We start from the raw sequence: 25,163 nt of genomic DNA on the forward strand, positions 1-25,163 counted from the left end.
TACTAATAACCCGAAATAGACTAATCCTTACTTAAGCGTGTACTTGATTTTGACAGCGAATGAAAAGAGGCACGTGTTTATGTTTACGCAGTGGACAGTTGAGAGTGAACGTTTGACGCGGAAGTGTGAGTGTGATTGAATTGTGCTGACACCGGTTGGCAGAACCCGGAACAGGACACGACGGAAGCGGACATGAGGTGGTTCGGAGGTTAATGATCGGCAGCGATGGTGCTGCGTCCGGAATGTCGTGTCTCAAGGAATCCCGGTTGCGACTCTACAGAACGGAACAAGCTGGAATCGGAAAGTGGTCAGAAGGCGATCGGGGGGTTGGCTACTGCAGCAATCTTGCCCTTCAAAATTTAGTAAACAAAGTTTAAAAGTGTCAATTTGCGGAAGGCGAATTTCAGAGTAAACATTGTAGTAACCGACAAAGCAAAGCGAGATGAGTTCAACCCACGTGGCCCCAACTTCCACGTGAAAATCTTCCTGAAAAAGCTCCCCGACACAGCTGATTTTCTCCGAGAGTGAAACTTAACAAGAGAAATTTCAGTTTTCGAAGAGAAGAGAACTCAGCTTCCAGAGAGAGAAGCGTAACTCACCGGAGGGAGGCGTCCGCTTGTTGATATTGATTCCGAAAGCACATGTTGCATTACAACTGCCCTCCCCCTTTGGAAAAGGCACCCTGCTGGCAGTGGCAGTTGAATGGGCGTTTGTTCTGTTGAGTGTGAATGGCATTTCAGAGAAGAGCAACTGGTGCATTCGGATTTCGCGTGTGTTGAAAGCCTACCCTCAACACGTTCGACGCCGATGGCGTGCCGTTCGAGCATTGAGCCAATTCTGCACACGATGCAATAAATTGGCTTCCTTCTGTGGCGGTGTTACGGAACTTTGAGAAGTGGTTAAGGCAATTTCTTTCGTTGTCAAAACGACTGTTTTTAGGAATGTAAAAGGCTCGCAAAATTTGTATTTCCTCGATAAAATACTGGTCATTTTCGCGACGTATCGTCACACAAAAAGGAACTGTCTATCACGGAGTTCGACTTATCGTCTAAGGCAATAACTTAAGGCACATACATGTGGCACAACGATTTCCCTAATACACTAACTTGGCACTTTAGCATGTCATGCTATTCTGTTAAAAACGACGATTTAAAAACAACTTAACCTAACAACAATCACAAGTCCGTACTCTCCACCACGTCCCGGTTTCGCCGCTGGAAGAACGCGCTCCGGTACTTGGCCCCGCCCGGGAAGATGTGTCCGATCTTGATGTCGATCGCCCGGCCCGCGAACATCGTAAAGTCCGGAATGAAGGCCGCCACCAGGATCAGCAGGCTCAGCACCCAGAACGTCATCGACGACAGCAGGTTGTTGTACACGTGCAGCATGTCGCCGTCGTAGGTGCTGGAAGTAACCTCAAAGCTGTTGGGTGGTTCCGACCAAGCAGAAGCGCACAGAACGGGACGATCACAAAGACGGCACAACGGTTAGAACAGAAAAACAAACTTACACATTGAACAGGTTGTAGATGAAGGTCGTCCCCATGAAGCCGAAGATCGACAGCAGGATCGTCGCGATGAAGATGTAACTCTTGTAGATCGCCTCCAGCAGCAGCTTCAGGTTGGCCAGCACGACCACGTTGTGGATCATGATCGTGCCGAAGCAGGCAAAGTTCACCGTCGAGGGCCACCAGGCGTAGATGGCCGGGTTGTTGCCCCAGATGGCCCAGCAGAACGTGTACACGATCGTCGAGTGGTAGACGGCGAGCATCATCCAGCCGATGAAGTACTTCCAGGCGTACTGCTTGTTGCCCGCTACTCTCTGGTACAGCGAAGGATTCCTGTATTAAACGTCGTTATTAGTTTAAGCTTTAGAATGATCTTCGAAGCATACTTCATCAGAGTTTCCTCCTTGTACGGCTTCTCAGTCAGTGACATAACCAGCACTGGAAGTGAGGTGTACAGGACGTTGTACAGCGTCAGAAACACGGAATCGTACACGGATTGTGACGAAAACATGCTGTGTATTTGGAAGAAGAACTGCAACAAGACAATTGTTATTGAAATTCCAGCAAAGCTGAGTACGATCCCTACCTGAATCCCCATGAAGATCAGGTTCTTGTAGAAGAAGTACAACACCAGAATCGCCAGCCGCGTCGAGAAGTAGTGCCCGTGAACCAGCAACAGCTTCTTGACCATGCAGAACTTGGCGAACGCGTAATCCGCACACCGTGCCGCCTGTCGACCTTCCTTCCCGACGATCCCCAGCCCAACGTGCGCTTCCTGGATCATCGAAACATCGTTCGCTCCGTCACCGATCGCCGCCGTCACCGGATTGCTCTCCACGGTCTTCATCAGCTGTACCACTTCGCACTTTTGCAGTGGACTCAGCCGACAGCACAGCACCGCTCGACACTTGATCGATACGTCGCGGAACACCTCCTTCAGATGTTGCAGAGCTATCGCCAAGCTGGCTCCATCAATCAACAGCGCAAACTCCCGGGTTGGATTTCGATACATCTCGAACGAAAACACGTCAAAGTGCTGCTGAACCTGATCTACCGTCGTGCACTCGGTGATGAAGTACCGGAACGCGTCCTCCGGGATGTGACCACAGCTGTGGGCAATGTTCAGCGCCGTTTCCACCTTGTCCCCGGTCAGTACCCACACCTTGATGCCAGCCTTCCGCAGCGATTCCAGCGTGTCCCGAACGTCGTCCTGTAACGCGTCCTCAACCGCCGTAGCGCCCAGCAGCTCCAAGCCCGTTTCGATCTTCCGTTGACATTCTTCGACCTGCGAAACGAAAAATTGTCACAATTGTGCCAAAATTGTCAAAATTGTCAAAAATCTAAAAAATGTCAAAATTGTCAAAATTGTCAAAATTGTCAAAATTGTCAAAATTGTCAAAATTGCTAAAATTGTCAAAATTGTCAAAATTGTCAAAATTGTCAAAATTGTCAAAATTGTCAAAATTGTCAAAATTGTCAAAATTGTCAAAATTGTCAAAATTGTCAAAATTGTCAAAATTGTCAAAATTGTCAAAATTGTCAAAATTGTCAAAATTGTCAAAATTGTCAAAATTGTCAAAATTGTCAAAATTGTCAAAATTTTCAAAATTGTCGAAATTGTCAAAATTGTCAAAATTGTCATAATTTACAAAATTGTCAAAATTGACAAAATTGTCAAAATTGTCAAAATTGTCAAAATTGTCAAAATTGTCAAAATTGTCAAAATTGTCAAAATTGTCAAAATTGTCAAAATTGTCAAAATTGTCAAAATTGTCAAAATTGTCAAAATTGTCAAAATTGTCAAAATTGTCAAAATTGTCAAAATTGTCAAAATTGTCAAAATTGTCAAAATTGTCAAAATTGCCAAAATTGTCAAAATTGTCAAAATTGTCAAAATTGTCAAAATTGTCAAAATTGTCAAAATTGTCAAAATTGTCAAAATTGTCAAAATTGTCAAAATTGTCAAAATTGTCAAAATTGTCAAAATTGTCAAAATTGTCAAAATTGTCAAAATTGTCAAAATTGTCAAAATTGTCAAAATTGTCAAAAGTGTCAAAAGCGTCAAGCGTCAAAATAATAAAAATTGCAAAATTGTGAAAACTGTCAAAATTTCCCTAAAAAGAACTTCAATCACCTTCGTCGCCCGATCCGTCAGCGAGTTGTTCGCCCTAATCAGTTCGTTGCTGAAGTTGTTGTACTCCAGCTGTGTCAGTCTTCGCCGCGCTACCGCCAGCGTCCGCAGCCCCTGCTTGGCGAACTCGTTGATGTGCCGCTGCGTAGAAATGACTAGCCCCGACGAGGTCCTCGTGCACAGCGGCAGCACGTGGCTCTCGGCCCCTTTGGTGTACAGCCATATCTGGCCCTGGGCGTCCCGCACGATCACGCTCATCCGCTTGCGGTCCGACGTGAACTCCAGCACGCCCAGTCTTTGGTACTTTACCACCTCCTCCTTCGGGATCTCACCGTACACGGACTTGACGTTCCGCTTCACGCAAGACTCGCGCAGCTTGATGCTGAGCACTTCCGCCTCGTCGCCCACGTACACCAGGCCCATCCGGGCGCACGCCTCCACCAGGGCCTTCTCGTCTGGACTGGAGGCTTGGTAGTCCATCTTTCGGATGAACGAGATCACTTCCTCCTGCTTCATCACGGACTCCTGGCGCTCGACCAGCGACGACGCCGTGTAGGACGGCGCCGCGTAGTACTCGCGAGCCGTGGAGCGGATCGAGCTGCGGTTCCTCCGCAACCGGACCGAGTCCCGGTCCAGACCCATCACTGCGAAATAATAATACAAATAAACAAATTTTAACAAGAAGACGGGTAAACGAGATTTAGAGTGTAACGTGACAGCTTGATTTCACAACAACTGTCAACAGAAATATTTTCCTGCCAGAGTCTCGGCCCGAAACTTCAAACACGAACAAAAGCAGCGAACCGAAGATTGGCAATGACGTTTTGGAATTTTGACAGTTTGGAACGCATGAATTACCCCATTATCGGTTTCCCGCATGGGTGATGTGGAAATTGTTGCACATGGCTGAAGTAGAGAATTTTGCAACTAATTTTAAATTATGCTAAATTTCAAAATTTAATCACGAATCTACAGCGAATCGATGTGAAAACTAAAGATACACTTAAGGCACGATGATTTGATGTGCAATCTTGATCAGAATCGCGATAAAAGCGGTTTAAATTGAAAAATAATAATAAAACAAATTGTGGTCTAGAATTTAACGAAATTGTGTCTGTTATGTAAGACTTAAAGTTGTTGCACAATGGTTATAGTTTTTTTTACAAAAAAGTAAATTTTTCGGTTCGTCCACAAACCATCTCATGTTTGTAAACAAACGACGCCATATTGCCAATGTTGTTCGGTAGCTCATATCAGGCCATCGCCAGGGCCCTGTTTTCCTGCACAACTCAAGGTAAATATTCCGCTGTTAAAAAACACCGAAGTTGTAAGTAAACTCACCCCCATTCGGCTTGTTCTGCATGCCGGGCGGAATGTGCGACTGGGTGCGCCGGTGCGTCTTCACCGGTCGGTCCGTCTCGGACTTTTCCTCGTACGCCGAGATGGCACGCTTCAGTTCCATCGACTGCATCGAAGCGCCGTGGTGGAGCGCCCCGTTGCTTCCGTTCTGGAACAGGCTTCCCTCGCGGGACAGTTCCGGGTGTTCCTCGGATGTGGTGGACTCGACTAGGCTGTGGGGGCGGGACGAACGCTGGGATGCGTTTGACGGGGAACGTCGAAAGGGTGGGATTTGGAGGCTAATTGGGTGTACCCGGTTGTCGGAGGCTCCGAAGATGCTTCCGGATCGTCGGATTACGGTTTCGCTGGCGGGTCTGGGGGTAGCGTCGGTGTCATTGGGGTCTCGCAGCTGGTTGATTGGAAGCTCGGTGAAGGACATTCGTTGTTGGTTGTGGAGAAGGGGGTTCAGCAGGTCTCCTTTTTTAGTTTCGGGGGAAGCTTCTTGGATTGGAGCCACCACAGGGGCTCGACTTCTGGGTGGAAGCGTCTTCAACTGGATGAAGTCCGGCTCATCCAGAATCGAATCGTTTGGAAGACTCGCTTCGCTTTCCTCGGTGATGAGCGAGAAATTGCGAGCGGTTCGGTTATTGTTGGGCTCTTCGGCGGGTTCGTCTTCGCCTTCGGTTTCCGCTCCTGCTTCCGGATCGTCCGCCTCGTTTGTGTAGTCACCAACCACTTGGACGGTGTGACAAACGGCTAGTGCTTCGAAGAAGTTGTACACGTGACGGGAGCATTCGTTGATTTTAAGTGCGTAGTTCCGGCCGACTTCCTTCAAGCGTCTACCCTGCTGTGAGTACATCTTCCCGTTGATCGAACACTGCTGGAAGATCATGATGTTCTTGGTGAGGGTACCGGTTTTGTCCGAGAACAGTATCGAAACCTGTCCGAGCTCTTCGTTGATGTCCGAAGTGTTGACAATGCAGGGTTGGTCCGTTTCCTCGTCGTAGAGTTCCAGATCCCACTCGAGGTAGAATCCGCCGAGGAACTTGGCCATTTCAATGGTCACGTACAGAGATATCGGGATCAGGTAGTTGAACAGGATTAGGAATGAGAAGAAGTCTTGCAGAAATTGTGCCACCTTGTACCTTTGCGAGAATTCACCAAGGTAGAAATTGTGTCCGGTGTGGAACCGATCATTGTACCGCTTCATGAAGAACGAAATGGTCACGATCGAGACCAGGAGTACCAGGAAGAACACCAGGTATTTGTTGACGTATCCCTCACTGGAGCTCATTTTATTGCTCGTCATTTTGCTGTTCAACGCAAGTTTCGTGTTCTGCCCGATGTAGACAGCACAACCCAGCGCCCACTCCGTATTCTTCACACGTGATCCTCTCAGCAACAGATTCTCCGCCATCAGTGGCAGCACGTGGTGATCTGTTGCCGCTCCGTCAACGCAGGTTATTTCCTGATGTCTGTGATACTGTTCCGCCAGCTCGATCCTCCCGTTGAACGTGTACAGATCCGTTTTGGGGAGTTCACATTCGATTCTTCCCAGTGTGTGCAGCTTGTCAGCACTCACAACGGGAATTCCCTTGGGAACACTCATTGTTTTGAGGTTCGTCTCACCGTCCAGGTTGGCCGTCGTAACGAAACACTTGCCGTTTTCATCGGACGACTTGAGCAGAACCAAGTCACAGGGTAGATCGCAATCCCGCGCAGTTCGGACGATGTCACCCTGTCGAATGTCCTGACAGCGGATGTCCATCTCGATCCCCGCTCGTATCACCGTGACCAACGAGTAGTTGACCATGTTGTCGGCCCGGTACCGCAAGTAATTTTCATACCCCTGCTTGGTGGCCGTGACGGCAATCACAAACACCAGTGGAACCAGCGAGGTCAGTGGAGACACGGGACTATCTGGAAGAAATAGAACACACCTGTTAAATCATAACCTAGCAAGCCACGCCGTAGCGGATGCATCGATCAACCCCGCAATAACATTACATCAAAGCAAGCGCGCGCGGGAACATCCCCTGTTGTGACGCTGCGAGCACGTGCGATCGCAGCAAGCTCGCTGAATCATCGCGCGATGACGTAAACGACTCATGTGGGAAAAGTATCGTTTTCCAGTGTGCTTACAGCAAAAACAAAAGAGCTGTTGCCGGTACGCACAGTTCGCTGGGCAAACATTGACATTGAACTCGAATTGTCACACCTTCCGACGATGACGCGGGGAGCGCTTCAGCAATTCAAGAGTGCTTGCGCACTTGAAGTTAAGGGTGTGATCGACGTCTACGCACAATGTCATGGCCGACTATGCCTCCCGAAAAGAAAACGCACTCACCAATCACGATCGAGATGATCGTCATGCAGAGAAAGTAAAAGTTCGCTATCCGTCGGAACTGCTCCGCCAGGTTCAACGGCAGGAACGTCAGCAGCGTGTACTTGGTGGACTTGATCCGGTTGGTTTCGTGCGCCTTCGGCTTCTTGTCATGGTTCTCGCCGCCCACTTTGATGCTCAGCGAGTCGGCCTCCTGCGAGACGCGGTTGCCCTGCGGAAGAAAATTTGGTAGAAAAAGCGCAAAATTAGAACATTTTTAATCGAAGAAAAACGTGCAATAACGGACCATGTCCCACCACACAAGCGCCCTCGTTGCCGGTCGAAACGGCACTGAGGCACCCCACAGCTGATTCACCCTCGAGTGCCCCCCTCAAGTACTCGAGGAGCTGAATGGGGATATTGTGCTTTTTTGCTGGAAAGTTTACCGCGCGCGCGAAATGCACAATTTGAGTCAGAATGGGCGGCGCGACTTTTGACAGATCGAGCGGAAATGAGTGTGTGTGTTGCCTTGGCCACGGTCAACCTGGTTTTGCGCTATCGAAACGCACAATAGCCGTCATTATTGGCAGGTGGTAGAATTTGATAATATTTTACAGCTCGGCCAGACGCGTCACAGCAACGTTATGGGACAACTATAAATGGCAATTCTCAAGGGGGTTTGCTAATGGTGGCAAGATAAGGATTCGTATCGTTGGAATCGTTTGGGGCGGCTGCTGGCTTATCAGTACAGAATTACGATATTTTCTGCTCGTCATGGTGCTCTACGTGCACAAATCAGGGCGAGTTTTGGAGCATGAGTCATTAAATTATTTTCATTTTTGCGTTGAAATAATCAAATTTCAAAAACAAAACCCAATTTTATGAATATTTAAAAAAAAGAAACTAAAAAGTCATTACAAATAAATGAATTTAACATTTATCAAATTGTTTTATCCAAAATTTTATTTAATTTGAGTTTATTGGAACCTGAAACTGATCATACTTTTTCATGATCTTTTTTGAGATTTGGTTTCAGTTTAATTTACGGTAGGTATAAACATTCTAGGTGCACCGCAAAAAGTACGGTAAAACTACTACAAAGTGTAGCCCACTTAGACGCATAGGTCGTGATGTAAACAAAGAGCTGTCACGTTTGAAACCTTTTCTGATTTAAAACGTTTTAGTTGACTTTCTAAAAAGTCAGGCATGATTTAAAAATATTAAATTGTTAGATTTGATGAGAAATGTATTCTGAAAAATTGTTTCAAAAGAAGAGAAAGTTATACCATTTTTTGTTGTGCATTAAAATTCCAAAACCAAGATATCGTAGATTGCAAAATGTGAGCACAATAGGAAACGCTCAGAAAAACTCATTTTTATATTTTTTCTTTAATTTAAAGCCATAACCTCAGCAAACAAAGGCCGGATCAGCATTGTCCAAACACAAAAAATGTGTCCTAACGAATCTATCGTTATTGTTATTTCGATAATTTTATCGGCGATGATCTTTTCGCCGATAATGGACGATAACTCATTTTTTAAAATATTTCTAAAATCGACTTAATTCAACCATATCATGCTAAATTTTCAATGCTTTCACTAAGAATATATTAAATATAAACAGTCAAAATTGGTCACATTTTTATCGAAAGTACTCAAATTTGTATGCTTTTTCAGTTTATCAGAAGTTTTTTTTTCAAATACAAAAATTTTCACAAAATACCGTTTTTTTCGAAAATCCCGAGCAGACGGAAATGACGTGGGAATAAAATTTTTTGATATTTGAAAATACTAGGCCAATAACATTTTATGTTATTCATAACAAAAATTGTTGTTCGCCGTTATGATTTTTTTTTGTTATTGGATTGTTATTGTAATAACAGACTAATATCATTTTTAGTTATTCTTCGAACAAATCTTTGTTATTATTTTTTGTTATTTTAACAACTAATCCGACCATCTCAATAACAGTTGGAGGTATTCTTCCATAACAAAAAATGTTATTCCCAAGTTGTTTTGGCTTTCAATCAATATCAGACCAATAACACATTTTGTTATGATAACATAAACTGTTATTAAACTATTATGCAAATATGGATTTTGCAAGAATATTCCATAACACTTTCTGTTATTGTAAAAGTATTTGTTATTGAAATGGCATGAATTTAGTTATAACCGTCTGTTCGGGATACTCAAATTTTCAAAATTTGCAATATGGGTATCAAATGAAGCGAAATTTTCTATTCATTTTCACATTATTAGATTTTTTTTTAAAAATACTGAAATTTTCACAAGGTACCGTATTTTTAAAAGGATTGCTCATATTTGCATTATTTGCAATATGGGTATCAAAAATAGCCAAATTTTGTATTTATTTTCACTTTAAATAAAAAAAAACGAAAATTTTCACAAAATACCGTATTTTCTTTAAATACTCTATTTTTTATGATTTTCAACATGGTTATTAAACTAAGCATAAAAACATAAAAACAATAATTTGAATCACAAAATACCGTAATTTTTGAAACTTCCTAATTTACATAATTTTAAGCGAAATTTGTCAATGCATTTTAACTTTATTAATTTTGTTTTGTAAAACACTAAAATTTTCACAAAATATCGTATTTTTTTGGAAAATACTAAAAAATTTAAAATTTACATAATGGGTATCAATCGAAACGAAATTTGTTATTCATTTTCACATTATTAGATTTTTTAAGATGATAGTTAAATTTAATTTGCAATCAATCATAGCAAAATTTTGTATTTATTTTCACTTTGAATTAAAAAAACGAAAATTTTCACAAAATACCGTATTTTCTTCAAATACTCTATTTTTTATGATTTTCAACGAAACGAAGCGAATTATGTTAAACATTTTCACATTTTTAGACTTTTTCATAAAAACAAAAACTTAAATCACAAAATACCGTACTTTTTAAAAATTCACTAATTTACATAATTTTAAGCGACATTTTTCAATGCATTTTCACTTTATTAATTTTGTTTTGTAAAACACTAAAATTTTCACAAAATATCGTTTTTTTTTTGGAAAATACTAAAAAAAATAAAATTTACATTATGGGTATCAATCGAAGCGAAATTTGTTATTCATTTTCACATTATTAGATTTTTAAGATAATAGTAAAATTTTCACAAAGTGCCATATTTTTTCAAAAGTACTCAAATTTTCATTATTTGCAATCAAACATAGCGAAATTTTGTATTTATTTTCACTCTAAAAAAAACGAAAATTTTCACAAAATACCGTGTATTTTTCAAACAATCAATTTTTTATGATTTTCAACATGGTTACTAAACGAAGCGAATTATGTTATACATTTTCACATTTTTAGACTTTTTCATAAAAACAAAAACTTGAATCACAAAATACCGTACTTTTTAAAAATTCACTAATTTACATAGTTTTAAGCGACATTTTACAATGCATTTTCACTTTATTAATTTTGTTTTGTAAAACACTAAAATTTTCACAAAATATCGATTTTTTTTTGGAAAATACTAAAAAAAATAAAATTTACATTATGGGTATCAATCGAAGCGAAATTGGTAATCATTTTCACATTATTGGATTTAAAAAAAAATAGTAAAAATTTCAAAAAGTGCCATATTTTTTCAAAAGCACTAAATTTTTGAATGCATTTTTAACCTTATTTTATTTTTTTGTAAAACACTAAAATTTTCACAAAATGCCGTATTTTTTCAAATACACAAATTTCCACGGTTCATAGAGCATATAAAATATGAATGTTTGTATGAAGCATGCAAAATTTCTGTTCGTTTGGAAAAAAAATGCAGTTTTTTGGGAAAATTTTAGTATTTTTCAAAAAAACTTAATAAAGTGAAAAAGCATACAAAATTTCGCTTCGTTTGATACCCATACTGAATATTACAAAAATTTGAGTATTTTCGAAAAAAATACGGAGTTTTGTAAAAATTTTAGTATTTTCGAAAAAAAAATTCGAAAAAAAACTCAAATAAAGTGAAAAAGCATACAAATTTTGTTAACACTCAAAAAACAAAATAATATTATGTTTTCTCAAGCTTTTGTTGTTGTTTAATATAAAGGAGCTATTACTCTACGGCAAGCAAACAAACAAGCTCGCATTTTTTGACAGTTTGCCTGCTTTGTTTGTTTGCCTGGATTTGTTTGTACAAATGTCAGCCTGCACACATATTGCCTTGTTTGCGAGTTTGACGCAAACAAGTTTGCGAGTTTGGCAAACTGCCAAACACGAAAAAGTGCGAGTTTGTTTGCCGTAGTGTAATATCTCCTTAACTATCCTTTGTTTTAGTTTGATAGATAGAGCAGTTTTGGTCACCTAAAACTTATCAAAAAAATTGAGAATTTCCAAAAAAGCATTTTTTTTGCACAGTATTTTTTGTGTTAATAGGTAAAATTGAAGATTTTTTTTAAGAGTTTTTTCTAAGAAGCAATACTTGCCCAAGACAACAAACCAATTAAAAAGAAATGTACAAGAGCCCTATTTTTCAATGGACCAAAAAGTGAATAGCTAGGACATGATTTAGATGAATTTTGGTAAAACAAATGGATAAAATAATTTGTTTTTTGAAATTTTGACCAAATAAAAAAAAACCTGTAGAACATTTTTAGTGGACTTGGCGTTGCAATTTACTGAATTCCACAAATTCTTCGAAATTCACTCCCTATCAATCAAACAAACTTTCGTTTCGTCATAACGACAACGCACCACGTTTGAGGACACTCGACCGAAAACCCCTCAACACGATAAACATTCCATCGCTGCCGTAGTATCGTGCAACATGGCTTCTGTAAACCGATTGGATATGCTACAAGTTAGTACAATGGCAACGATTTCCTGATATTCCCTTATCAGCATTAGAGCACCTCTATGTAAGTGTCGCAAATACTTACAAAAGAAGGGGCTTTATCAAACACGATAAGATAGGCCTAATCAAACGTGAAAATGTCAAAACCCCGGTCCCGTTTTGCAACGATCGTAAATTACGTCATGAATTTCGTTCAAATAGCCCCCCTCTCGAATGGGTCATCTATTTACCTGTCCCCAGCACCAAAACGATCTCCGGTACGTTTGACCTTGCTGGTTGAGCTGCCCACTTAAGCCGACGTCTTCTTCGTTTGGTGTCTCCATAACTCTCTCTTAATTTACGTGCAATTTTTTTTTTCAATTTGCTAAATTCACGTTTCACTCGAAAGTCTCATCCTTGGCCAGCGAGGACGCTAATCACTTGCGCAAATTGTTCATCCCTCTCTCGAAACGTCCAAAAATCCATCTGCCATTTTGTAGGTTCTTCAAATTATCTGCTTTTCAATTCAATTCAAAGAAACGAAGCTGCACTTTACACATATTTTCCGCGCCAATAACACCACACTCGCGGGGCCTATCACAGATAAACAGACCAATTAGCACCTTGTTGGACGCGGCCGTAAACATCCCTTTTTGTTGTTGCTTTCTGCGCCACAAGATGGCCACCACCACCACCAGCCTCGGAGACGACCCGATTCAAACTGGGGAGCGCGCGATGGAGGTTGGGAGGATTCGATGAATGGAACGGAACTTGAGAGGTTGAAAAAAAAAAAAGTGGGGAACGTATGAACAGGGTTAAGCTCGTTCCGGGAATCTACCTGGTGGTGGTGAACATGGGGCCACCATAGAACAGGAAAGATAAGATAACGGAACGGCTTGATTTTGCGGTAGTCTTAACAAATTTATCAAAAAGGAGTAGCGGAAATATTGTTCTGAAAAGGAGTTCATCAATAAATTAAGGAAAAATCGAAGATTTAAACAAAATTTAAAAAGAAAGTTATTTAAATAATTAAAAATTATTTTCAATAAAGCTAATTAATCCAACATTTCCAGTGGCAATGCAAATACTTCAACTTTGCACTTCATGGTTCACTTCAGTATAGTGACCAAAAACCATCGAATGTGCCTATAATGAGATATATGTTTGTTTTATTACACATCTCTGGGTTTGAGTTTCTCTCGCGTCAAAGGTGACACCCGTTCAATTGTGAACTCGGTAAAATGATTTCGCCACAGAATAACAGATACAAAAATCTTCTATAATCTGCCAATCAGATTTTTTTTTCTGTCTTCTAGAAGTTTTCGAGCATGTCAATCCAACCAACTTTGTCGAAGACAACAAAATTTTATCTCGCAATCTGTACCTTCTACACCTAGTTTTGTAAACAACAAAGCAAACCCATATAAATCAGTTTTTAGCACTTTTAGAGCTCTAAAACCAAATATTTTAGTTTTTGAAAAATTGATTTCGGACTTAATGGTCAACAGTAACAGCAATTTCTAAACTCTAATAAATATCTTGAAAAAGCGCTGGTCAAAATTTTAGTGTAATCTAGCGCTACAAACGCTGAAAAATCTTAGGGATATTTTTCTTTAAGCTCGAGATATCTTCATTTGAAAATGTCAAATTTATAAGGGAACGGTGTGAGGGACCACCCTAACGAATTTTGAAAATTTTTGAATCCAAGTTGGCGGCCAAAATTGCGATGATGAAATATTTAAAAATGCAATTTGCATCCCATACAAACCTTCGAATAATCGAACTCCGGATAATCGAGTCTAGACTGTATTTTGGTATTTTGGTTTTAAGAAAGAAAAAATAGTTTATCCGATTTGTTACAGTTTTGAATTTTATTGTATTTTTTTTATAACATTGAAAACATCATCAAAACTGGTTCGCTGTAAATATTGTTTAGGTTAAATTTCCTCACACACAACAATGAGGAATGATTGTTGTTGTTTTGCAATCAAAAGTTTTATAAACAAAACTTGGCCTTGTTAATTTTTTAAGACAATCGCTTTTTGCGGGGTTGTGCATTTTTTTTTATTCTTTACCATAGAGTTTTTCAGCCAATGCATCATAATTCCAATATTTTAAAATTATTTCAATTCTACCAAAAAAAAAGGAAAGCATATACATTTTTCAATTATTTCTCTGCGAATTTCTTTTAACTTTGAAGTTTACGAAAACAATATAATATTTTTTTTTGTATTTTTTCGATATAGTTTTGAAAAAAATGTCTATTATTAACAATGTTCATCAAACATAACGGTGCTTTGTTTTAATAATTATAGCATCGTTTTGTTTTTTGACACTTATCTTGACGGCAAATAACATTCAAGTAATCAAAGTCTTCTGGATGAAAACAAAAGGTGAATTGATTGAACAGTAAATCCTATTCCTATTCTCGATATCTCAATCGTCTAACTTCATGTTTCATCAGAATAAAGGTATTTTAATATCTTCTCAACAACACATTGTGGGACTTTAAGAAGAATTTACCATTAAATTTTCGGCTTTAAAAGATTGTGAAAATCTTTCCTCTTTGTTTAACAAGTTCTTAAAAAATCTTTTTTGAAAACTTTGGATTCATGACTTACATTTCAATAGGGTTAAATGGTCAATACTAAGTCCTTTTGAAATGTTTATGAAAATGTTTTGCCAAATGTTTCATTTTTGGACCATTGAAATCTTCCTAGATTACTTTTTCTAAACAACCAATGCATTATGGGTTTCCTATATACAAAGGGCCTTTTGAAAAAGTAAGCGAGAATTTTCTTGTTTGTTTTTCATTTATCCGCTGTATCTCAGCAACCAGAGGCTCAAATAAAACTATAAGTTGCCATATCGTCACTTCTGTGCTATCTTGTGACACGTCTGCTGTAAAAAGATAGAACATATCACAAGATAGCAGACAAGCGACAATATCTCGAAAACGAATTAAATTTTTAATTTTTTTCCAAAAATACATCTGAACAAACCATAATTCTGCGGCAAAATTTGTGAGTTTTTCCCCCTGAAATATATTTAAAAAAAACTCTAAAATAAAAAAAAAATGGAAGATTGTATTTTTGTAAAAAAAAAATAATTTTAAAAATTGCCAGGATTTTTTTCCTCATACCTATTTTTCCAGAATAGTTCTCACCATCAATTTGTCGAATAAAATTCCTTCAAAAGATGTAGATTTTCGAATATTCACGTAACATTTTAGTATGGACTACTGCCAAAAATTTATAGAGACATTTTTTGGAGAACCAATGACTCAACATGACTTCTTTGGGCATAGGAAAGGTTCCAAAAAAGTTTGATCCAAATTAAAAAAAATGCAAATAAAATCCATTTCCGGAATGCGGAAGAATTGCTCTATTAAATTGTTTTCGAAAAAAAGTAATTTGTAAAAATTTTAGTGATTCACAAAAACACTTGAATAAATTGAAAATGAATTCAAATTTTCGCTTCGTTTTGATAAACATATTGCGAAGTATGAAAACATAGAGTATTTTGGAAATAATGTGATAATTAACGATTTTTTTGTTTTTGGCAATAAAAAAAATTGTATACTAAATTTCGCTTCGTTTTACACCCATATTGCAAACAATGTTTTTTATTTTGGTATTTTTGAATAAAATGTGGCATTTTATGAAAATTTTAATATTTTATAAAAAAAAAACTCTAGTTAAGTGCAAACGAAACATTTTATGAAAATTTCAATATTTTACAAAAAAAAAACTCTAATTAAGTGAAAATAAATTCAAAATTTCGCTTTGTTTTATACCCAAATTGCGAATTATGAAAATTTGAGTATTTTCGAAAGAATGTGCTGTTTCATGAAATTTTTTGTATTTTAAAATAAAAAAATAAAAAAGTGGAATTTCATACTAAATTTTACACCCATATTGTAAATAATGTTTTTTTTGTATTTTTGAAGAAAATGTGGTATTTAATGAAAAAAAACTCTAATTGAGTGAAAATAGATTCAAAATTTGCAAATTATGAAAACTTTAGTACTATAAAAAACACGATATTTAATGAAAATTTGATCATTTTACAAAAAAAACTAAAAAAAAGTGAAAATGCATACACAATTTTGCTCCGTTATTGTATATTGCAAATTATGAAAATTTGAGTATTTTCGATGAATTTCGGTATTTTGTGAAAAATTTAGTATTTTCGAAGAATTGCGATTTTTTGTGATAATTTGAGTATTTTACTAAAAATTCTAAAACAGTAAAATACAAATAACATTTGGCTTCGTTTGATACCCATATTGCAAATTATGAAAATTTCAGTGTTTTCAAAATTGACTGTATTTGGAAAAACTTTTGAGTATTTTGAAACTTACTACATTATAAAAAAAAATCTTGTTACTACATTATAAAAAACATATTCTTGTTATTATCGAAACAACGATATAAAAGAGATAGATTACACTGACCTACAAAAAAAAACAAAAGTGACTGCGCAGGTTCAACTCGAGGAGAAGTATGAATTTTGGTGTCTCCAAAAACACGTGCATTTTGAATTTTTCAGAAATATTTAGACAGAGCCGAATGTTATTTTCTCCAAAGTTTGTAATGTTCATGCTTTCCCTCGAGTTGAGCCTGCGCAGAAATTTTCTTGGCCGGTGTTATCGTTTTCGTCCCTACGATAAAAATATATAGGAAAATCGATTAAAAATCTTTGGAATATGGCGCAAAATATCTGGAAAGAGCCCCTCTTTCACGGAGCCAAAAATCAGATTTGGCGATTTTTTTAGCTCAAGTCGTTTTTTTTTTTGACAGCATCAGGGTTGCCAGATTGTTAGATAAATTTTTGTGTGACGATCTAAAAAAAATGTGGGTTACGTTTTTAAAGGAAGAATTCTTTATTTCTTTCAGACAAAGTTAAAAGAATCTATATTGTTTATTTTGTAAAGTTAAAATGTATAAATATTGGAAATACACCATCTTTAAACGCAAATTTGCTAATTACTTTGAGAAAAGTGGCTGTTTAGACCTGGTAACTCTGGACAACATTGTGTGGAATATGTTGCTGAGCTAGGATTTTTGAAGTTGACAAAATTAAAATTAAACAACAACGAGCTGTTTTCAAAAAAAAGTGCAATCAATGATGGTGTCTCACAAAATTTCCTATTTTCAAGAATAAATTCGTACAGTTATAATTACCATTATTTTTTTATGTCAAATGATGATTCTCATTTTAATGTATTTTTCAATTTCTGATTTTTTTTCTGACGCAGTATTAATTTAGTTGTTGATTTAAATTTGACACAATATTAATTTTAACTATTATGGAAATTTACCCTTTCTATCGAGCTTGGGGAGTGTGTGTGTCAATGATAAAAAAAACTTCAAATATTGAAGTACCACTCGTCTCCATTGAAAACTTTTGAACAATTACATTGTATGGAGACACATCAGATATCACAACATTCAATGACTTTTTACTTCTAAGTTGCTTTTGCTTTTCATTTTAACAAGTTTTAACTAAACTAAATTACTCAAAAGGGGTTTTTATTGCTTAAGTAATGATATTATTGTTACTTTTTTGAATATGACAATTTTTTTCGGGAATTTTGTTGTTGTTGATTTTATTAGGGGAAACTTTAACCCATTAACATTTGTGCCCGTTTCCAAGAATTATCATCAAAAGGGTTGTGTAAAGACACAATCGAAGCAATTTCAACAACCTTTTCCAGCCTAATCTCCAGCCCAATTCCCAGCGATCCAATCAGTTCAGTGTAAGTTCTCGTTCACACATTCGCTTCATCGTATATACGTTACACTCTATGAGCGAGAACAAGGGAAGCAATTAGTCTATGCAAACTCTATCCACTGGCTCAATTCGTGACATCACAACACTTTACCGCACTAATTAGCAAATCACTTTCAGCTGATTTGCTGCCTTTTAAAGCTTTTCCAAAGGCAGTTAATTTTCCTCTTATGAAATTTCAATGTCACAAAATCCCTTAAATTTTCACTATTTCCCCGAAAATTCCACCTGCTGGTGATTTTCGCTGCCACTGCCACTTCAAGTCCGACCCGCAAAAGTAAGCTCGACGGCGACGACGACGAACGCGAATTCGAGCACGGTGACCGCTTGGGCAACGAGAGAATGATATCATTTCAAGTTCACAGTCACTTGATAACTGAACCGAGTCGAGAGACGAAGCTGCTGGCTGCGAGTTTTGAGCTCGGTGGAACTGAAAGTGATCTTTGCTCATACATTTATCTTTTTTTTTTTTGTGTTGAGGTGAGATTGGTGGGACGTGTTGATTTTTGAGATTTTTTGATTTTTGATCAGATTGAAGAAGCTTATACCACAGAAAAGCAGAGGTAGAAATTTAAATTTAACCGCCATTTTGAATGTTCTGAAACTCACCACAGAATTTTTAAATTCACCACAGCTCATTTACAGGCGTTTGTTTAGCTAATAAAACTTTAAATATTTAAAAAAAATGTAACTTAAAGAGAAATTAATTGGAAACAGTAAAGCATAAACCAATAAAAAATAAAACTGCACTCAGCAACGCCATCCCGAAATCGCCACTTGCTTAAAACGATTTTCAATTGATTCCGCTCCGAGCCCCCAAATTCCGCAGCTTCAATCACGGGCGACAAACAAGTGATAAAATTTACACCCCATCAACTTTAACGAGATCAATTCCGAAATTATCGTTTATTCTGCCCATCTTTAAATTGCAACCCACAGAAGTCATAGACAATTAGATTCTAAAATTATAATTTAACTAACTTTTTTCTACTTCCAATTTATTTTTCATTTTAAAACAGCCGCCATTATGGCAACCCTGCCCATCTGTCAAACTATATCAGCGCTCTGTTTACGATTACCGCCATAAATTTCCCAATTCATTAAAAACCACTTCAAAAGCGGTGTAAAGTTCATCTGCACCGGCTCATTTATTTTTGTTGTATTTCTTGACAAATTGTTCTGTACTCTGAGAGCGGGGAAGAGGCGAAAACGAACGAAAAAAAATGCTCAAAACAATCATCGCGTGCGCTCCGTTTCAATCAATTCATATCAATTAATGGTGGTGGCGCCCCCGCGCGAGGTAGATTCCAAAGTGCGGAAGGTCGCCGCTGGCGGAGGGGGCTGATGTCACGCCATGTGACTTCCGTGGAATCAATTATGCAAATTTTGAGGGATTTTTTTTTCAATAAGCAAATGTTTGACAATTTATTATGCTTGACGGCAGTGTTGCCAACCGGTGCTATAAAAAGAATAATTGTTGAAAAAGACTACTAAAAGCATTCGATTGTTGGAAAAATATCACTAAATCAACACCTTTGTAACGAGTACTTCAAGCATTCCCCTTCCTCATATGGATTTATAGGGTAAATATTGTCACAGTTTACGTGTAAACACAAACATCGAATTCAGCGCGTGATAAATCATAACAATGGTGGTACTTGTTTTCGTGACCCGGCAGCACTGTTTGTTGCCGTGCAAATGGAGCATATGATTTATTGTAATAGAACAGCAATTGTAGTATTGTAGTAGCTACAACAGAGCAAATCGATGATGATGACAAATAATCCTGTTGATTTACGGAAAATGATGCAGGAAGTCTACCTTTTTAGTAGAATACCTTTTTAGTAGAATAATTATTACAAAAAAGGCTGCTTCATTCAAAATATCTTATTAGATTTTGATTATATTTGACTAAGTGTGTAATAAAAACTGACGTTTTACAGCCTCGTCCAAAACTACTCACTTCTGAGTTATTTTTACCCATATTTCTTCATGTAATAGTCTCCTATGGGAGCGTATTTTATAACGTAACGCAGTTGGGGGGGAGGGGGTCGTTACGCTCCACACATTTTTTTTTTTTTTTTTGTGGCAATTTTGTTACGAGGGGGGCGTAATAAAAGAAATCTTCCTTTAAAGTCCTATATTATTTTTAAGTAACATGAAGGCACGCCGAAAAACGATTTCTGATACCTTTTTTTTTATTTTTATGCAGAAACAATTAAAATTGTCAGGACGATATTAAACGATGAATCAACTTTGGTACACTTAGAACGAGCTGTCAAAGAAGAAACTTTCTGTCAAGAAATGCAGCGATGCTTGTTTTTAAAAATGGATCGAAAAATCCATTGTAAGCCCTTAATGGTCGTGTTTAGAAAAATTACCTTTGTGGTTAAGAAAATCCGCATTTCAAGAAGGAAAGAAAACATCTGAATTCAATTTAGTGTTCAAAGTGTTCAAAAATGAGTAACTTTGAAGAAGTGTGTACGTTTTTTTTTAATTAAAAAAAGTTTTACGGTCAGTTCAATTCGAATTTTGAAACGGAATTTGTATACGATTCGAATTGAATTTCGTTTCAGAATTCGAATTGAGTTGAGTGGGTTATTGTCACGGCTACATCACAACTGTCATCCACATACAAGGCGAGTGAAGTCAAAATTGAACCAAGATCGAACCAAGTTTTTAAAGCGTAGCGTTTGAAAAGGTCGTATGCGCATCGGTCATAATTTATAAAAATAAATGCTTTTTTTGGTTTATTTTTTTTTTCTTTAAAAAGATTTACATTTAATATTGGACTTGAACTTGGGGATCAGCATTTAATTTCATCGAGCACCTTATGTTGGCTTATCACCTTTTTGGTGTACAATTAAAATTAGTTTAAAACATTTTCGACGGTAATTTAGTGAGTATTTTAACAGCGCAATTTATTTTAAACCAACGGTCAGGAAGAATCAAAAGTAATTTATGTTGTTTCAAGGAAATTGAATCTATTTCATTTTTAGTTTAAAGTATTGTGATATATTGCTTGGATGGTCAAGTAAAACTTTGTAATATTTTGATATTATAATTGTTAAATGTGGAGAAATTTAAGTAATACTTGTAATTATGTCAAATATATATTCATAAGAAAGTTAAAACTTACAAAAAAATAATTCGAAAAAAATATAAAGTATATATTTCATATGACCTTTTAAAAAACCACACGTAAACAATATTGACAGTGCCTCTGGCGGTGACTTCAGAAAACTGCATGCGTGTCAGATCCTTGGTTATTGTATGACTTTTCAACTACACTGACATAAAAATCAACTGAAATTATGTTAAATTTTGAAGGTATTATTTTAACACAATCTGAGTAGAAATTACTCAAAAATATGTATTTTTGAATGAATGTGTACGGGGTTGTTTGTTTGTGGTAAACAATGCTTTCTAACAACACTAAAATAACATTAAACTTTAATTAAGAATGTTGGATTTTGACACCATTTGTATAATAATTACTCAGAAATGAACAATTTTGAATATGTGTGCTAATTTTTTTAACAATTTGAGGAAAAATTCTCGAAATATGCATTTTTGAATGAATATCTTAAATAATGCTGTCCAACAACACTGAAATAAAGTTTAACTTGATTGAGTTAAAAATATATGAGTAACTTTTAATGAGTGTGTATTTCTTTTTCAGTTATTGAAAAAAAAGTGTTCTAAAATTAAATAAGATTCACACAATCTGAGTAAAAATTACTTAGATATCAGTTATTTTGAACAAGTTTTTACTTGTTCTTGATGCTAGGGCCAAAATTCTAGGAAGGCTTTATTTACAACACTGAAACAATTTTAGTAACTGAAATTAAGAAAGAATCATAACAACCTTATTTCAAATTCCAAGTTCTTATCAAAACCGAACCAACTCAGAAGAGTGAGATTTAAAGGAATTTTACGTGGATTTGGATGAATTTCACTCAATTTTCGTTGAATTCTGGGTGAAATTCATTCAAATTCATCAGATGTCCCGCAAATACTCAATTTTGAGTGCGTTAGTGATTTTTAAGGTGAAATGAGTAACTTTGAATAAGTGTGCAGTTTTTTTAATATTGCTTTCTGACAATACCGAAATAAAAAACAACCAAATTTAGATAAAATTCGGTTGGTTTGATTTGGACACAATCTGAATAAAAACTACTCAGAAATCAGTAACTTTGAATGAGTGTGTAAGTTTTTTGTTTTAAATTTGACTGGTACAAATTTTATTTGAAATTTTTGTCCCTAGGTTTTCAAAATTATGTAGGGAGCGTTCTTTTATTACGTAACGCAATTAGGGGGGGGAGGGGGTGTCGGTGTCTGTTAAGAAATGTCACAAAAATTGGGGGGGGGGGGGGTTTCTGAAAAATTCTAATACCTGCTTCTGTTACGTAATGCAAAATTTTCATACAAGAATTTATAAAAATTTGCAAAAAGACCTTGCGTTACGCGTAACAGAGGGGGGGGGGACGGGGGAAACGCTCACCTGTTACGATTTGTTACGAGGGGGGGAAAGGGGTCAAAATCCCAAATTTTGCGTTACGTAATAAAAGAACGCTCCCGTAGCAAATAGTATCACAAAATGCTTTATACATTAATACATTTATGCTGCTACCAAAAAATTTCAATATTTCGTGGAATTCATGAAAAAAAATTTTTATTAAGTTTCATATCTTTTTTCCGATTTGTGGTCCCAAAATTTTCAATTTGCAAATTGTCTTAAAGCGCTCAAATTAATTCAAAATGCAAATAAACGTTACACAATGTTCTTGAAATAGTTTACAATGAATTGTACTAGTTTTTTTTAAATGAAAACTTTAATTTTTAGCAATTATTTGTTATGCCACTCATTCCAATTTGCAATGGCTTTATGATTTGTAATAACATATTATTAGTGTAATAAAATTCAACTGAAATAGATTAATTGGGTACTAAAGCCCTATGTCAATTTTTATGTACAACGGTAAAAAACACGATTAAAAACCATTTCTGATCATTTTCATTTTAATGCAAAAAAAAATTGACAAGACAACATTTTTTCGATGGATCAACTATGGTCTCCTTGGAACGATCTGTCAAGTAGGAACTTTTTTGTCAAGAAGGACCGCGAGGTTAATTTTTCAAAATTGATTTAAGAATCCATTTTAAACTCCTTGTGGTCGTACAAAGGGTCATTGTACTCAGAAAAATAAACTTTATCTCTGTAAACAATAATATCAGCAATCTAAGCTTCGTTTTAGGACCCAATTGAAAATAGTTTGTTTCTTGTGTGTACTGAGTTTTCAAGCTCTAATAAACAGCTGTCCCTTCAAAAAAAAATTAAAGCTACCGTTTTATTTGTCAACTTTGTGGTGGCTAAATATAAAACCAAATTTTAGCATGAGTCAGTTTACTTTATTTAAGCAGATATTAGACTATAACACATAATTGCACTATTTGACAGTTTGGAAGTTTGTTTGTTTACCTGCATTTGTTTGCAGAAACTTCAGCCTGCATACATTTTGAGTTGTTTGCGAGTTTTGCAAACTGTCAAACATGAAAAAGTGCAAGTTTGTTTGTCATAGTCTAATACCTGCTTAGAAACAACAAATTGAGCATAATATAAAATTTAAAATTGTGTGTTTTTTATGATTGTTGATTTTTTGAAGAAATTTTAATAAAAGTGATAGTCATAATTCCTTCATGACAATATGGTTTCACTCAGCAAATAAATCATCTTTTCGCTTGATGTTAACCGATTTCCACCTCGTCCCATTGCCAGAAATTGTAACAGATAAACCCACTCCTAATCTTAAACCTGGTCCCCCGATAAGACCACCCAAAATTACACTGATAAATCGCTTGCTTGCGATTATTCGCGCTGTGTTGCAACCTTAAGGAAATTATCAGCTATTCACCCGACGAAACCTCACCCATAAAGCTTACGAAACGGGGGAATCACCTGTGCCAACTGATTCGGCTGGGAATTTTTTGCAAAAATGTCTTCACTGAACATCGGAGAACGCAATTTCGGAGCGGTTTTCGCCCACGCGAAAGTCATTAAGTAATACGTGAGTGAATAATAATGCGGGACGCAGTTTCAAACGAATACCCCTCTCAAACAAGGTACTAATTAGTCATGTAAACTAACCCGCGACGACGCGGGTTAGTTTGTTGGCCGCATGACTCAATTGTAAACAAACTTAAAACTTAACCGAAGCGAAGATTCATTTGGGATTTTGTGCAGATTAATCAGTCTAATTTATATTAGTTTGTCGTTAATACGAGATTTTGTTTTGCTGAAATAAAACTGAGTAAATTTAAAGCATCGTGTAGAAACGTCAAAATAATACACGCTCGTTTGAAATTCAAATATTTGAAATTTTTTATAATCATGTAATATTTTGACGTTTTACACGATGCAATAATATTGCTTAATTATGCTTAAAACTTAGCTCAAATAAAACGATGAAATACTATTCAATTAAGGCTCATTACTTACCATTTTAATGTCCTTATAACCCAATAAAAACCAGTTCAAATTGCAGTATCATAATCCGTTAAAAAAACGAGCTCGCACTTGCCGCCGCCACTATCAGAACCACTTAACACTAAAAGCTAAAACTTTCCACTAACCGATATCTGCGCCACCCTCGGAATGCTACTAAATAGCTACTAATTAACTTGTAAACTTCCCCTCACCAAAAACAAAAGATTCATTCACAAAATTCACGAACCCCTCGTCACACTCCAATCGAGCGAGAGAGATCACAGCAGGCGCGTTTCTTCTGACAAGATGTAAACAAACTTGCTTTGATGATTGTCAAGCCATGATGGCGCACGTGCCACACGCGATACACACTTTTCTCGCGAACGCAACTTTGGGGCTCTTCTAATCACTTTCGGACGAATGGGGGCGCTCCACTTTGGCACGTCAATTCCCGTCAAATGGTGGCTACTTAATGAGAGAAGAGCCGCTGAATGGCACACGTTTCCGATTGGGATATTGCAGTTCTATGTGTGTTTGTTGAGTTTCGTTGGGGTTGTTCCCGTTGATTGTTGTTGTTGTTGTTGTGGTAGTAAGGTGACATAAATAAAACGATGGGTTTTTGCGCGGGTGACGCGTCACGACTAAGCTTAGTTGGAGCGACTTGTTCAAGTATAGTCAACGTCGAAGGAGGCTTTGACACTTGTTTTGTCACCATGCTTTGGATTTTTTTTTTGTTTAAGCGAAACAAACTGAAATATTTAAAAAAAAATCG

General features: G+C 36.9%; 1 protein-coding gene across 4 annotated transcripts; it reads right to left on the reverse strand.

Moving 5' to 3' along the window:
* Positions 1-932: 932 nt before the first annotated feature.
* LOC120430764 (phospholipid-transporting ATPase IF) lies at positions 933-24,823 on the reverse strand. 4 transcript variants are annotated; one of them, XM_052709236.1, is made up of 8 exons: positions 24,404-24,823; positions 7,324-7,531; positions 4,980-6,896; positions 3,642-4,282; positions 2,094-2,792; positions 1,894-2,039; positions 1,511-1,840; positions 933-1,422 (listed from the first exon to the last, which is right to left on the reverse strand). In XM_052709236.1, the coding sequence occupies exons 1-8, from the start codon at positions 24,404-24,406 to the stop codon at positions 1,176-1,178; spliced, it is 4,191 nt and encodes a 1,396-aa protein (XP_052565196.1). In that variant the 5' UTR covers positions 24,407-24,823; the 3' UTR covers positions 933-1,175. The 4 variants fall into 4 exon arrangements, with proteins under 4 accessions (XP_052565196.1, XP_039451812.1, XP_052565195.1 ...); XM_039595878.2 differs by lacking the exon at positions 24,404-24,823 and adding an exon at positions 12,363-12,823; XM_052709235.1 differs by lacking the exon at positions 24,404-24,823 and adding an exon at positions 12,363-12,822 and having other exon boundaries at positions 933-1,404.
* Positions 24,824-25,163: the final 340 nt, after the last annotated feature.

This window comes from Culex pipiens, chromosome 1, assembly GCF_016801865.2.
Source record: "Culex pipiens pallens isolate TS chromosome 1, TS_CPP_V2, whole genome shotgun sequence".
Classification (NCBI taxonomy): Eukaryota; Metazoa; Arthropoda; class Insecta; order Diptera; family Culicidae; genus Culex; species Culex pipiens.

What these genes read in the sequence shown, in the direction of transcription:
- LOC120430764 (XM_039595878.2), bottom strand. Translation starts at nt 12,455, where the DNA reads ATGGAGACACCAAACGAAGAAGACGTCGGCTTAAGTGGGCAGCTCAAC. An exon ending in GCAGAACAAGCCGAATGGGG is followed by an intron (nt 4,283 to 4,979) that starts GTGAGTTTACTT and finishes ATTATTTCGCAG; the next exon opens with TGATGGGTCTGGACCGGGAC. An exon ending in AAGGAGGAAACTCTGATGAA is followed by an intron (nt 1,841 to 1,893) that starts GTATGCTTCGAA and finishes CGTTTAATACAG; the next exon opens with GAATCCTTCGCTGTACCAGA.